This window comes from Oryctolagus cuniculus, chromosome 8 (assembly GCF_964237555.1).
Source record: "Oryctolagus cuniculus chromosome 8, mOryCun1.1, whole genome shotgun sequence".
Lineage (NCBI taxonomy): Eukaryota > Metazoa > Chordata > Mammalia > Lagomorpha > Leporidae > Oryctolagus > Oryctolagus cuniculus.
The window spans coordinates 133,009,916-133,024,977 of record NC_091439.1 but is presented as its reverse complement, the minus strand read 5'-3'; the positions used below and the strand labels follow the sequence as shown (position 1 = coordinate 133,024,977).

General features: G+C 42.6%; 1 protein-coding gene across 10 annotated transcripts in view; it reads right to left on the bottom strand.

Annotated features, from left to right (window-relative positions):
• The window catches only part of MARCHF1 (membrane associated ring-CH-type finger 1), a 1,003,118-nt gene that overhangs the window by 541,572 nt on the left and 446,484 nt on the right, over nt 1-15,062 (bottom strand). For 6 of the 10 annotated variants that reach the window (XM_070047277.1, XM_051831697.2, XM_070047279.1 and 3 more), the window contains exon 3: nt 9,667-9,875. The exons of 3 other annotated variants lie outside the window; for them this stretch is intronic. In XM_070047277.1, the coding sequence (XP_069903378.1) occupies nt 9,667-9,765 (99 nt within the window). In that variant the 5' untranslated portion in view covers nt 9,766-9,875. Of the gene's footprint in view, nt 1-9,666; nt 9,876-10,117; nt 11,488-15,062 lie in introns of those variants that run through there. One more of the 10 variants, XM_070047278.1, reaches the window with a different exon arrangement.

The window sequence follows — 15,062 nt, the reverse complement described above, 5'->3', positions numbered from 1 at the left end:
AAAAAAAAGCAGCAAGGGTTAGATTTCATTTATTCAGGCAAACAAAAATCTGTAAGTCATGAAACTTTAAATGTTTCCTCATCACAAGAAAGATATGGGTTAGTTAACGAGTCATACTCATTTAGAATAATAAACATATTGATGAAAAATATGCTCAAAAAGGAATTGATTAATGAATAATTTTTATTTTTTAAGTGTCGCTCCCCCTCTTCACGGAGGAACGACACAGGATCCTGCGTTGTTCTTTCGTCTGCTCGGCCCTCCCCGGGTTTGCTGCTGGTTCTTCCCGGGTTGGCTACCGTCCCTTCCACCTCCGTGGAAGGGCGGTTCCCCCTGCCACTTTCCCCACTTCCGCGGGGGAGCGGCACACCGCCGGTCGGCTCTCTCGGGGGCTGCACAGGTGTTCCTTCAGATAGATGTTCCTGGTGCATATTGTCTCTCTCCTCCTTTATAGTCCTCTTCCGCCAATCCCAACTCTGCTACCCACACGCCGAGTACGCTGCTCTCCTCCAATCAGGAGCAGCTCCTGCAGCTTGTCAAGTTGGTGAGAGGCAGCTGTGTAGAAGCTCCTCTCCCAGCGCCATATTGTGGGAGAGCAGATGCATAGAATAAGTCTTAATTCCAATAACAGTCTAGTCCGAGTTGCTCCCCACACTTAAGCCCTTAATGATTTCCATAGTGTACAACCATATCTTCTTAGCACCTTAGAAAGAGTAACTCCGGTAGTCCTGATAGTTGCCACTATTTTGCATATGAGGACACAGAGGCACTCAGATATTAAGGCACCTAGCTGGGGTTCCAAGGTCGGAAGTGGCCCATGCCAGTATGAACCCGATCCGTCTCTTTTCAGATACATGCTTTGAACCACCTAACCCCAAAGCTTCCCAGCATAGGCAGTCATGCACAGCATGAGATACCTTCTAACTCTAGAGCATGAAGTTTCTCTTAAGTTCTCCAGGGAATCCAGACAGAATGCCTGAGTCAGATGGCAACACCGACAGTCAAAAGTGAATCCATCACCATGTAAATTGGCTAACTGCAGGCAGAAATTACTTCTAAAACTTGAATGAACTACGGTAGCAGTTACATAGTAAATGGAAAGTAGTTTTAAGTTAAAATAATATATTATAATTTGAATTTAGAAAGCTTTAGAAAATTTAGAGTAACAAAACTCAAATATATTTTAAAAGTTTATAATCATTAATTTTGAATAAAATTTTCAAGTAAAACTGTGTTAAAGACCTAAGTCTATATAACTTCAAAATACAACTTCTAGCCAGTAAGCATTCAAAGGTATACACCACCATATTCAGGTTATTTAGGCATAAACCTGTTTAGGTAGAAATAATTTCTGTCTGCAAAGAATCTGACCATGTGTGAGATTGTATAGTTATCCCTCACTTAACCAATGTTTGTTTCCTCTGCTTCTCACCCAGAAACTTCATTCGCTAGCTATACCTGCAGCATTACCCATCCCATGGGTTCCTGGTGCCAGAATTTTGTTGTTGCTCTAGAAAACTTCCTTTTATTCAGGTTGACATCACAAGTATGAATCCTAAAGAATGCAGCCTGCTCCATTGTATCAGAAACCAGGTACCCCTTGGCAGTGGTTGGACGAAGAGACCCCTGGATGCTTTGGTTTTCCGGATTTGCACACACGTTGATGAGGAGGGTAATTGAAATGAAAGATGAGAAGCAGAAAAGTCAAAATGTCAGATTCCCAGCGCCCATGAGCACTCTGTCCTTTCCTTCAGTCTCCTTGTCCCTCTTTCAGAGCAGTGTCCTACCCTCATGTCATGCCTCTTTCAATTATTGAACGGAGTTGCACAGAGAGTGAAGAGAATAAGGATCGAACAGATGTCATTGCTCATCTTCATATGAGGACTGCTGCAAATGGCTCAGAGTGCCAGTCCTCTGAATGAGCAACACTCCTCCAGTGAGACCTCAAAGTGAGGATTTCTAAACCCAAGTTGGCATTGTTAGGGCTCTCTCCGTACTGCAAAGAATTGAGTTAAATGCTAGATAATCAGCAAGTTCTCAACATCCTGATTAATAAAACAAGCATAGCTACACCTGCTCTCAGACAGTTCCACACCAAGATTTTTGTTCAACATCTTTCAAACCCAATGACCACAAGGAGTTCTGTTAAGTCAGCCATGAATTTATCATACTTTTTTTAAAGATCCACACCAGGGAGGAGTTTTAACAATCTACCTGTTTAATTGAGGCCACAATTTTAAAAACTACTGACCAGGTGTGTCAGCAAGTACTATTTGCTTTCATTTAATAGTCAATAAAATGTGGTTTTCAATCTTACTAATTAATTCAATTACCCACAACATCTGTTTTAAACAAGAAAAATTAAAGTGAATTATGCTAATTTCATTGCTGAAAGCAAATAATAATGTGGAAATTTCCTGGCTTTCATTATATGGACGTATTGTGATTCTATTAGCAGACTCAGTGGAATTCCTTCTAAGCACATGGGACTCCATTTCGACTCAGGAGAGTAGTTGGAAAGTGCTCTTCTAGAGCAATGGAAAAGAGAATTAGCCTGTGTGCCTCCTGGCATCCTCCCCTTAGCGTCAGACTCACACCTGCTAACGATGCACTTCCCTTGGTTAACATACAGCATTAACCTGCATGCGCTGTGTACAGGCAGTCTCTACAGGGTTGATGCAAATCTAACGTTTGGCATTGCTTTACCAGATACTAGCAATCCACAGTCTCAGAAGTCAGTTGCCACATAAGTAGCAAACTATTGCAACTGCACTTATGCCAAGTATCATTTCGGGCCCTTCATGTCATAAGCAACAGTAACACCCCACCTTCCTCAACCCCAAAGACTTAAACAATAAAGGACATGCATTGAATTAGTTCATTGGAAGGTGTCTCATTTTGAATAAGAGTTGTTTACTCGGAAGGACTGTTCCATTGGCCCAACCAATGTCACTCTGAAACTGCTTTTTCCCGCCTCAGTGTTCTGCCTTTTTCCAAGCCAGCTTCAACATCACAAGCATCTGTGTTCCCCTTGAAGCTATACCTTTCTCTCACAGTATCCAGATCCAGACGAAGGGCCTTGTATTATCCACCTATGAGAAGAGAGGAAGCCTGTGGGGAGCAACTCGGACTAGACTAGGTTACTGGAATTAAGACTTATTCTATGCATCTGCTCTCCCACAATATGGCGCTGGGAGAGGAGGAAACAGCTTCTACGCAGCTGCCTCTCGCCAACTTGAGTGATGACCTGCAGGAGCTGATCCTGCTCCTGATTGGAGGAGAGCAGCGTGCTCGGCGTGTGGGTAGCAGAGTTGGGATTGGCGGAAGAGGACTATAAAGGAGGAGAGAGACACCATGCACCAGGAACACCTGAGGAACATCTGAGCAGCCCCCGAGAGAGCCGGCCGGCGGTGTGCCGCTCCCCCGCGGAAGTGGGGAAAGTGGCAGGAGGGCCCGCCCCTCCACGGAGGTGGAAGGGACGGTAGCCAACCCGGGAAGAACCAGCAGCAAACCCGGGGAGGGCCGAGCAGACGAAAGAACAGCTCAGGGTCCTGTGTCGTTCCTCCACGAAGAGGGGGAGCGACAGAAGCCCAGCCCAGATGCTTCGCTTCCCCCTAAAAACAGCAAAGGCTCAATGTGGCCTTGGATTCTGATGGAGTTACACATCCACTCCTGAACCAGTTGCCATGATAGTGTATCATGGCTTATCAAGTGCTTTAATGTCATCAAGGCCTATCTCAACTCGCGTGTCTGAGAACGGGGAGGGCTGGTGTCTCTGAACACTGTTAGCAGAGGAAGAAAGGGTGACATAGCCAAAATAAGCAATGCCGGTGGAGGGGAGTCCTCCCTGTTCAGGCACATGTGCCTTGGTGTGCCCAGAGTAGATGGCCAAACAACTATCTTTTAAAAGTCAGACACAACTAAAAATTCATACTTTTGAAATAATATCTAGTTCAAATGTATTTTTTTCTGAAGGAGGCAAACTTAAGAGATAAATGAGTGATTTGCTCATGGCCAAAGGGCTTTTCGATTTTAGACATCCTTACTGTCAGCCCGGTGTGCTCCCTCCTAAACTACTGTGCCATTCTTGGAAGTCCCTATAGTCTCAGCGTTCTGGTAAAAGGAATTCTGGTTACATTCTATAAATAGGCTCTGTTGTATATCCCACCAGACCTTGTGAGTCAGACATTTTACAACAAGAAATCGAAACTCCACCATTCAGAGGTTAGGGTTTTGGGAGTTACATGAACTCTTTAGGGATTCTAACTTCATGTCTTGTAACAAACAACAAACCCTGCTAAATACGGAAAAGTAGAAAAGGTGGGACACTGGCAGTCGGGAGGCCTGTGTGAGCACAGGTTTGCTGTAGCAGTTAGGACACCATTGAGATGCCTGCTTCCCGTATCCAGGGGCCTGGGTTCTAGTCCTGGCTCCGCTGAGCAGCCAGCCACCTAATGTCCTGCACCCTGGGAGGCAGACAGTGATGGCTGGAGTCACTGGGTCCCCTGCCATCCACATGTGATACCTGGATGGCGTCCTTAGCTCCCAGCTTCAATCTGGCCTATCCCCAGCTGTTTCAGGCTTTTGGAAAGTGAGCCAGTAAATAGGAGATCTGTCTGCTCTGTCTCTCTGCCTTTCAAACACAACTCATTTTTAAAGAAGACAGCCTGTTAGCCGGCGCCACAGCTCACTAGGCTAATCCTCTGCCTTGCAGTGCCGGCACACCGGGTTCTAGTCCCAGTCGGGGCACCGGATTCTGTCCCAGTTGCCCCTCTTCCGGGCCAGCTTTCTGCTGTGCCCAGGGAGTGCAGTGGAGGATGGCCCATGTGCTTGGGCCCTGCACCCCATGGGAGACCAGGAGAAGCACCTGGCTCCTGCCATCGGATCAGTGCGGTGTGCCAGCTGCAGCGCGCTAGCCACGGCGGCCATTGGAGGGTGAACCAACGGCAAAGAAAGACCTTTCTCTCTGTCTCTCTCTCACTGTCCACTCTGCCTGTCAAAATAAATAAATAAATAAACAAACAAACAAAAAGAAGACAGCCTGTGTGTCTGTCTCTAGTTCACCACTAAGTAGACACAAGACTCTGGCAAGTTCGTTATTTTCTATGGGTTTCAGTGTTGGAATTAGGATAAAGAACTTTTTTTTGACAGGCAGAGTTAGACAGAGAAAGAGATAGAGAGAAAGGTCTTCCTTCCATTGGTTCACCCCCCAATGGCCACTACGGTCGGCCGATCCAAAGCCAGGAGCCAGGTGCTTCCTCCTGGTCTCCCATGCGGGTGCAGGGCCCAAGCACTTGGGCCATCCTCCACTGCACTCCTGGGCCACAGCAGAGAGCTGGCCTGGAAGAGGAGCAACTGGGACAGAATCCGGCACCCCGACCAGGACTAGAACCCGGGGTGTCGGCGCCACAGGCAGAAGATTAGCCTAGTGAGCCGCGGCTCCGGCAGGGACATTCTAAGATCCCTTGTTTCTGTAAAGTTTGCCTAAGGTTAAGTTTCTTAATCATAAAGAGAAGACACAGGATTTGAAATCAGAGTGGACTGAACACTAATTTCTGTTTTGGCTCCGAGATTCAACATGATTTTTTAAACTTCCTTGTTTTTCCTCTAAAAGATGAGCATTAACAAGTCTATAACTACCAACCGCATTCAGAAATGAAGAATATAAATCAAAAAGCTGTGTTTCTTTTTTAAGCTCACTAAAGTTCATGATGCGAATCCCCCAAGTAACAGATCCGCAGCTACTTTGAGAAAGGAAAAATGGCCCAGGGTCTGTCACAGGCAAAGCAAGCAGAAGGTCCTGAAAGGGGTATCCTGCAGAGAGAAACGAAATGTTCTTATGGGAAAAGAATACAGAAAAATGGAGGTGAAAATAAGATCACAGCATAAGGAAAGCGGTGAGAGAAATGCACACAGAGACTGCGGTTCTTACTGCCTCCATCCCCCAGCTGTGTAAGGTACAATAGCCTCTTGTGGTCACCTCTAGTAAGGAAACGCTGGAACTCAGGGTCTCTTTTCTCTTCCTGTGTAACTCTGTGGTCTTAGCTGCACTTGACTCCCGCAGTGATAGGGAATATGGAAGCATGCAATGCGGTGGTAGAAGCAGCCTCGGTAGGACACCAGGTGTGCACAGGTGTGCACAGGTGAACAGTGACTCTTACAGACATCTGCTTACAAATCCCAGAATAGAGTATGTGGAAGTTTATTAAGTACTGGAATGTGTACAATCACAATTTCCAGATAAAGAGTAAGAAATTAAGTCACCCTCAGAGAGCTAAGAATTTGATTAATAAAATTCACAGCCTCTGTAAGAGACCTATGTCTATCAGGCCCACATTTCGAATGTGAATTCATTATGCATAGTAAGTGGTGCTAGCATATCTAAAAATGAAAGAATGGATTAAGTGGCCTACTAAGAAAAGTGGGCAAAATGAGAGCTAAAGAAGCTAAACTCTGACACCCAATCAAAGGCAAAAATATCTAGAGCAATGGATCTCTTTCAAAAGGCATCCTCTCCCATGATTTTTCCAAAGGTATAAGCAAATTATGTCCCAACCCAACTATTTCATGTTATGCACTGATGCCATGCTGCTAAGGAAAGTCTACACAAGCATACCATCGCGTGTATATCTGTGAGTACACACGCACACACACACACACACGCAGAATTTCTAGGAATGAATGAAAATATTTGCCCTACTGTATTAAGTTACATTTTCTAAATCTTTAAAGGGCGGAGCACTGTCCCCTTCAAAACAGACTGAGAACAGTGGTAGCCACTCTCAAGCTGATGGCCGTGGTTCTGGCAGTAAAATTGTGACTGGGATGCAAGTTTGAGGCACTGTCCTTTCATCCCTAAGCAACCTCCAGAAGTGGGGTTTCCGGGAGATAAACCTGCACCCCTCCCTAACCAGGAACACTAACTGTACCCCAACTGGACATAACATGCTATTCTGTTTTTATGTATTTTTTGTAATTATAGGATTGTTAACCAACTAGAGAAGCAATTATAATATTAGGCTATGCATTATAAGTCATAATTTTTATGTGTTATAAACCTTGAAGTTAGAATTATTTTTTAAATATTAATGTGTTACTTATTACTTATACTCTAGGCCTTTTGGATTGTAACAATAGCTAATAGTTTCCTGATTTCGTTTTTGTTCTTTATATGGCTATAAAAAATTAAAACAACCTGATGTCAAGTTAATGGATTAGTTTATTCAAGTGTCTCTAAATTTCTAATAGAACAGTAATCAAACTGTCTTACACTTAAATTAGCAGATTCTTATATCTGACATTAGATCCTTTGGTCACTGTGCATATGCACTCTTTGATAATTTTAAGATAAGCAAAACAACATTAAGCAAACTTCAGAGGCTGTTTCCTTTTGTTCATCATTCAGGGAATGTCCAAATGTTTTACATTCTCAGAATTGCTGTTGAAATTATCAAAAGCACTGCACAGAACAGTCTTGTTTTCCAACATGCAGGATGTACGCTTCTTGGTCTCTCCAAAGAGCAGTTACAGCTCTCAGCGTGCTTAGTTAATTAAAGCAAGCACTTTACTGACATAAGATTTAATATGTTTCAAAGATACTTATAAATTAAAACTTTTATCCTATAGAAAACTCAGAGTTATTTGATTTCTTGATATTCAGAATTATGTTGTTTAAAAAATAATAATGTGGGCTGGGAGTTTCTTTTTCTCATCAATTAACCTATCTCCCCTTTGGGAATGACCACTGGCTCCCACTGTGACTTTAGAATATTTGGCTCATGAAAACAGCTGTTCGTATATGAATACTTTAAAACATTTGTGAGGATGCTTAATATACATAGATTAACTCCAGTATCTGCATAAAGATGTGGCTCTTTTTCCTTGATGTAGAATAATTTCCAATATGGAAAATACATTTTTTTTGCAAGAATCACATAAGCCATTCTCATTTTATCTGAGTCATGCCAAGCAGAAATCAACAGCAGGAGATTTCTGGTGAAGAACTGGGCTTGAAAGTGCTTTCTCTTCCAAATATTGCTCAGAAAAGCATCACTCCAGATACTAAACAAAATTGCCCTCAATGTCTTCATCATGGAGTTTTTTTCAAAATTACCTTAAAATGTATCCACAGATCTAGACTATGAGTAAGTGATGGATAGCTTTTATACATATTGCTGTTGGCATTTCTAAACTTATTTTCAGAACTGATTAGGGACTCCCTTATTCCCCTCTCCATTCCAATAAACTTCAACACAGCTCTATGATATTCTAATAATCAAAGGATCAAAGGAAAGAGACACACTACAGAGAATATTTCCCATTAATATTGAATTGACATATTTCTTTTGCTAAAGCAAAAGGACCTCTTGCACCAAATTAGTCAGCAAAGTTGCCTTCCAGCCACCTCAAAAACTCACTGCTCTCCAATGGCATTGCTAAGCCAATTCAAGTAGACAGAGCTGTATATATTTTTTGTCATTTGGATATATGCAAGGGGACTTCAAAAAGTTTGTGGAAAATGGATATAAAAGATAAGTTTATTTCAGGGCAAAAATAAAATTAGAACTCCATGAAAAGTTTTTTCATAATATGCATTTTTCATGAACTTTCTGAGGCCCAGTTTTATATAGTATGCAAAAATTACAAAAATTTTTGCACCAAAATCAATTTATCTTTTAATTCCATTTTTTCAACAAACTGAAATACCTAAGATAAGGTGAGCATTCTCTTCCTCTGAGGCCCTGATTGACAGGCCACTCCAATATCCTTTAGTTTTGTTTTGTTTGCAGCTCCCTCTGCCTAGTACCCAACCTTGAGAAAAAAAAATTCACAGACAGATCTGAGAATGAGGAATGTTCACCTCCTCCCAAGAGGACCTGGCAGTGGTAAGGTTAAAGAGACAAGAGGATCACTGTCCCCAGCACTCTATTTCCAGCTCCTTATTAAAGATACAACAGCTCTTACGATATTTTCACCCAACACCCTTCATTCTACAGAATCCTTTCTTCCAAACCTTTGACAAAGTTTCCAGCATCTTTCAAACAGCTCAACTAACTTGCACCACAAAATGAAGTCCAAGTGCAATAAGTTGAATATCAAAGCCCACGTTGCATTTCAAATAATGCTTAACACAACGCAAGTGAACATGCATGTAACAAAAGTCATACGCACGCATGCACTGCCAGTGAATGGGGATCAGTGGGTCCTGTGAGGCACTGATTCACATTTTGGATTCAGTGCCATAGCTTTCACGTCCCAGACCTGTCGTTTTGTTAGGAGAGCTGTTTTCAGACACTGAGCAACCTTAGCACACATCAGCAGTCCTCTGTCCCTAAGTGGACAGCGGCATTGTCCAGTCAATCCAGAACAGCAGGCTTAGCTCCTGTGAGCCATAAGAATGAAAAGGGACTCAGTGGGTTGCTTAGAAAAAGAGGCAGACGTTTGTATCTCTCAAGTGGCAAATGTCCTGATGGATCTGGTTCCATTCAGGAAAGAGGGGTGAAGGTTCATGGGTCCCTGCAGGTACCAATGATTCTGTCAGTCTCCTGTTACACTGACAGCCAGAGACAGCAGCTCTCAAGCCTCAGCCAAGTCCTGTGGCACAGAGAGCAGCATGGGCTAGAGTGGCTTGGCTCCCTTATTTTATTAAATTAAACCTCCTCTTACCTCGACTTCCTTGTTCTTCTCCTTGTTTCTGCCCATTGAACTTCTCCCATTGCTGGCAGTCTCCCGAGCCGGGATTACGGAAATCTGGTGCAGGGGCATATTGGCAGGTGTGCAGGTTGCCACTCCCTGATTGGATGCCTGCTCTCTTCACTCGCCCTGAGTAGCCCACCTGCACATTTGTTCATATCCTTGCTTTGCCAAGCTCAGGTCTAAACAAAGAGGGGGGAAAAATAGTGTTTGAGACACGTGTGCAGCAGAAGCCAGGATCTTCTGGCCGAAATGTCAAGCAAACCGAAAGGGGAGTGTAAACGAAACGCCAGAGCCAATAATCCAGGGAGTACTGCATTCTCAAAAGGACGATTTACAGCAAGTCATAACTGCACTGTTTTGTCACTGGACCACCCCCTCTCCCCTAAGAGCATTGTGGGAGACAATTCAATTTCTATGGTACCTAATAACTGTCATGGAAACCAAGGAAACCCAGGTCTCACAGGCCCTTATTAGCAACTGCTTCCTTTAATGGCACCGACTCCCACATTTGCAGCGGCTGCCACTTCTTTTGTTTCTCTGCCCGGATTCCCCAGGAGTCCCCTAAGCACCCAGAGACACTGCATCCTGCTGACTAGGTAAATAAGCAGAAGGCTGAAAAGCTTAGTGTCCTATTTGGAGCCAAATCTCTTCCTTGAAAAGCCCTGCTAGCTGACTGTGTCCTTCATACAACTACAGTAATCTGCTTAGGTCAAGGGATCTGCCTTGAAGAGCAGCGAATGAGGTGTTAGAAGACAGACAGACAGTGGCACTGGGAGCCGTCACAAGTGTGTCTGTGCGACGGGTGCAATCTTAGCTGCACCTCCTTTACTAAGACATCAGCATCAGGAGTGAGAGGCATCAGTCATTCTAAGGCAGGGAGCCGTGCACTGCTCATTTCAGCTTTATTGCAACTTCTGTGCTGCCTGACTTATATGGGCTAGAGTCAGTGGCAGCTTGTTTTGGCTTTTCCGGGCAGGAAATAGATTATGTTAAGAATGTCAATGTCCTTTCAATGGTTAAACAATTGGGGAAAATAAATGGTTAGTCAGAATTTGCCTTCATAAAAATTTGTTTTTAAAGTCCCTTTTAGAACAGTTCAATTTCTCAGTGAAAAGAATTCTTAAAATACAGTAGCTTTGTAAACACCACTCCCCCCTGTGCTCACTACTTTGTTAGGGTATTGAAATTTTGCTTTTAAAGGACAGAATTTTCTTTTTTCTATTTTGATGCACGCATTTTATATTTTCTGGACATTGTGAATAGATTAGATCTCCCACTGTCTTTTGTGTTTGTTCACCCCAAATGAAGCAATATTCAGAAAATCTCCTGTTGTTTTTATACATCCTCAGGCACTGTTTATAAATTAGAATTTCTCCCTAATCACAGAGGAGATCTTCGAAGTATTTTCTGATAGAAATTCATCTTTATTTTTGTATTCTACAACAATAACACCATCCCTAATATGATATTACAGTTTGCTTAAACTCAGGGTGGAGAAAATATGAAAAAAATAGGTCCTCTCCTTGGCAATAAAGCAACAAACAATCCATGTAAAGATTGCTAGAAACTCTTTAAATACTTGCATTGAAATATATGTGTCAATGTATTTAAGTTTTGTCCAATTGTATGTTCTGTTTTACCTAAATTAGCCACCATGGGATGGTTCTCTCGCCTACTGTTAACCAGGTTCACCTGAAGGATTCTATAATTCATGGATATCTAAGACACACCTTACTATAGATTCAGGTTCAGCACAGGCATGGTGGGCACTTGAATGGGCAGATTTAAAAAAAAATTTTTCTCCATGATTCTGATAGAAACCAATCTTGAAAACCACCACAGTGTATTACTAATGTAATCTGAACACAATAAGTAATTAAAGTTTGTATAGAGACAAATTTCTTGCTTTAGAAAAGTAAAGACAGAAAACTTAGGATCACTAAACCCAGCATTCATCATTACTTTTAGCTTACTAAATATCTTCGTGAACTAGACACTTGAATGATGGGACTTAAAAAGCAACCTCTTCCAAAAAGTCCAAAGGTAAATTGATAATGTGCAAAAATTTCTGTAGCTTATGGATCACCTTGTGATCTGTAAGTGTCAAGGCACATTACCTTATTTTGAAACTGGTAAGCAATCTACTATCTCTATCCAGAGATGGTGTTTCAATTAAGGTTGAAAATAGAAGTCTGTAAACCTAATAGCATGTGACAGGTATTAAAACAAAAAATCACAAAACTCTTTAAAAAGGCAAAATTGGCAGTGTTTACACCCATGAAAATGTCCTTAAGAAGCCAACATTGCCTTTCTGATCAATTTTAAACTTTAGGACTTTTGCCTAAAATATTAATTAAAGTTACAGGAAAGGGGATTTCTAGCTTGAATTAGCTAAATGGCTGTCTTAATCCTCTACCTCATTATGCATGTGAGGTTATCCTTTGTTTGCTGGGAGATTTTTCAAAAATCAGATTTGAATTTTAAGTTAATTTGATTTATGTGGTTGAGTTATTTCAATTAGCTTTCTTTTATCCTAAAATTTAGAATCGAAATTGAATTTCAGGAAAGGATATTTATTTCTTCAAGTATTTTACATGCTAAACAAAGGAGATTTGTTATCTCTTTTCCAGTAAATGTTTTAGAAATAAATTAGGAAAAACTAATAACCAAGATGTTTAACAAACATTTCTCTAGTATTATCTTAGGACTGCTACAAAATGAGACTTTAAAATTGTTGAACTATACCAGGGGGAAAGGATGACTATAAACACTTGGTGCGTCCTAATACTTGCTGCCTTGGAACAGTCGGATTCACACCAGCTCATGTTACTGACTTCCATTTAACTGACACCTTTCCTCAATTAATCCTAAGGTGCTCTGCTAACTACAACCCTGGAGTCTCTGGGGTTACTCATTATGTAACAGTCTGAAGCCAAGGAACTGTTGTGAAATGCCTTTCTCCTGTAAGGGCAAAGCCCATTGTGTGCAGGATTTAAACCCTACATAGTAAAAAGAGGAGCAATGCATCCAGCAAGGGAGTGCAAGGCACCAGCCACACCACTATGCAAAGCCATGCATCCCGCACTCACTCAGTTCATTTGTGTCTACATAGGCAATCCCAGCACACGATCCAGTTTTGCAAACTTGAATTTTGTGGAAACTCTGGGCTACTCATTTGATTATTGCTGAAACCATCCTGGAATACTCTCTACCTGGATACTATTTTGTAACTCTGTGGTGCTTCCACATTCTAGCTTCCAACTCCCTGACTCAGGGAGCAGTGACTCAGTCCTTGCCTCTGGCTTCCACATTTGGCATTTGTAGTTAGTAATTCTATTACTAAGAGCTCGGCTTGCTCCCAAGGGACTCCGGTGTGGTGCTGTTCCTTGCTCTCAGGAGCCTCAGTGGTCTGCAGTTTAAAAGTAGAACAAAACAATATATATCTGATCCTCTACCATAAAACCCACCTCAACCTCTGCATTTCCAGAGAAATATGGGCTCCCAGCAATTTATTTTATTGTAATTAGGCAGGAAAGGAAAATGCTTTAGGCAAAGACAAGGAACCAACAAAACATCTGGAAACTCATAAAGTCAACACCCTGATAATTCAACTCAACAAACATTTATTGAGTATTCTCTGTCTTCCAAACCATGCTAGGAATTAAGGAGCAAAAAGTAGTGGATAAAATTATTTGGCACAATCTCTGCAGAAAAGGAGTTTTTTTATGTCATTAGGCAGACATGAATGAGTTGGAAAGAACCATGGCGTATCACAATTAATAAGCAGAAAACAGTGAATACTGAATCTAAGAGTCAAAGAACGTCTGAGAACTGGTAAACAACAATAGGTCTAAACTGGCTAAAGTCTTAAGGAGGAACAAGGGTGGTATTGTGTTTGGTAGAGCTAAGATGATTAACAAGGCACAGAGCTGACCATGCGACGGGCATGGAGAAGTTCAGGATGTGGTTTAGGCCATGCATGGTCGTTAGGATATGACGCTAGTCAACACTTGGGAGGAGAGAGGGAAGAAGTCATGAGGAACTCTTCAAGGATATGCCAAGTCTCTGCAAAGCTACATAAAAACTATAAATGCATTGACCACAGCCGAAGAGTGACAAACGACCTTAAACGACTTCTGCAAACAGAACCCAGGCATTCTGGGTTGGGAAAAGGAGACTTCACTATAAATTCCTGCTGAGATGGAGGAAACCTGGATCAAACGGATTCTCCCTGTGCCTTTGATGTCACTGTCGGAGGTTATTCAGACAATACACAGGCAAGCTACCACTGCACAAAGATGGTATGATATCTTGTTAAGAAGAAGGAGAAAGAATGGCCGGCGCCATGGCTCACTAGGCTAATCCTCCGCCTTGCGGCGCCGGCACACCTGGTTCTAGTCCCGGTCGGGGCGCCGGATGCTGTCCTGGTTGCCCCTCTTCCAGGACAGCTCTCTGCTGTGGCCCAGGAAGGCAGTGGAGGATGGCCCAAGTGCTTGGGCCCTGCACCCCATGGGAGACCAGGAGGAGCACCTGGCTCCTGCCTTCGGATCAGCCCGGTGTGCTGGCCGCGGCGGCGGCCATTGGAGGGTGAACCAACAGCAAAGGAAGACCTTTCTCTTTGTCTCTCTCTCTCTCTCACTGTCCACTCTGCCTGTCAAAAAAAAAAAAAAAGGGAGAAAGAAATCTGAATTTACAATTATTAAAAACTTTACTACTTGAAAGGCAGAGACATGCAGAGATCTTCCAGCTGCTGGTTTACCCTCCACATGCTGGGTTTGGCCAGACTGAGCCCTGGAGTCTGGAACACGATCCGGGTTTCCCACACAGGTGTCAGGGGCTCAGTTACCTCATGATCACCACTGCCTACCGGGATGCACGTTAGCAGGCAGGTGAATCAGAAGTGGAGCCAGCCCCCAAAGCAGGCACTCTAGTACGGGAGGAAGGCATCCCAGAGCCTTAACCACTCGCATCAAAAGCCCACGCAGGAACTTGAATCTCAGTTACTTTTACCATATTTTATACTGGAACATAAACTTACACAGAAGAGTAAGGGGCAAACTCAAACTTGGAAAACATGCTCAATGGCAATAACGAGAAGGGGAAATTAAAAAAAAATAATTAAAATCCCTGGTTCTAGGTTACAAAAAGATCTGTAAAGTAATGAAGAATTTCTAAAACTGTTTTTTATGATTGCTGGAATCCAATTGTGATTATGTTTTGCATGAGTAAATGTCTTCTGTAATTAGAAGAACAGACTTTGTGGATGGTCTCTTCCTAAAGACCTTTGAGATGCAACTGGGTGACCAACCTTAGGTGAGCTCTCGAGATCTTTGATCCTGTTCTCTGGAACACACTGGTCCTCACGT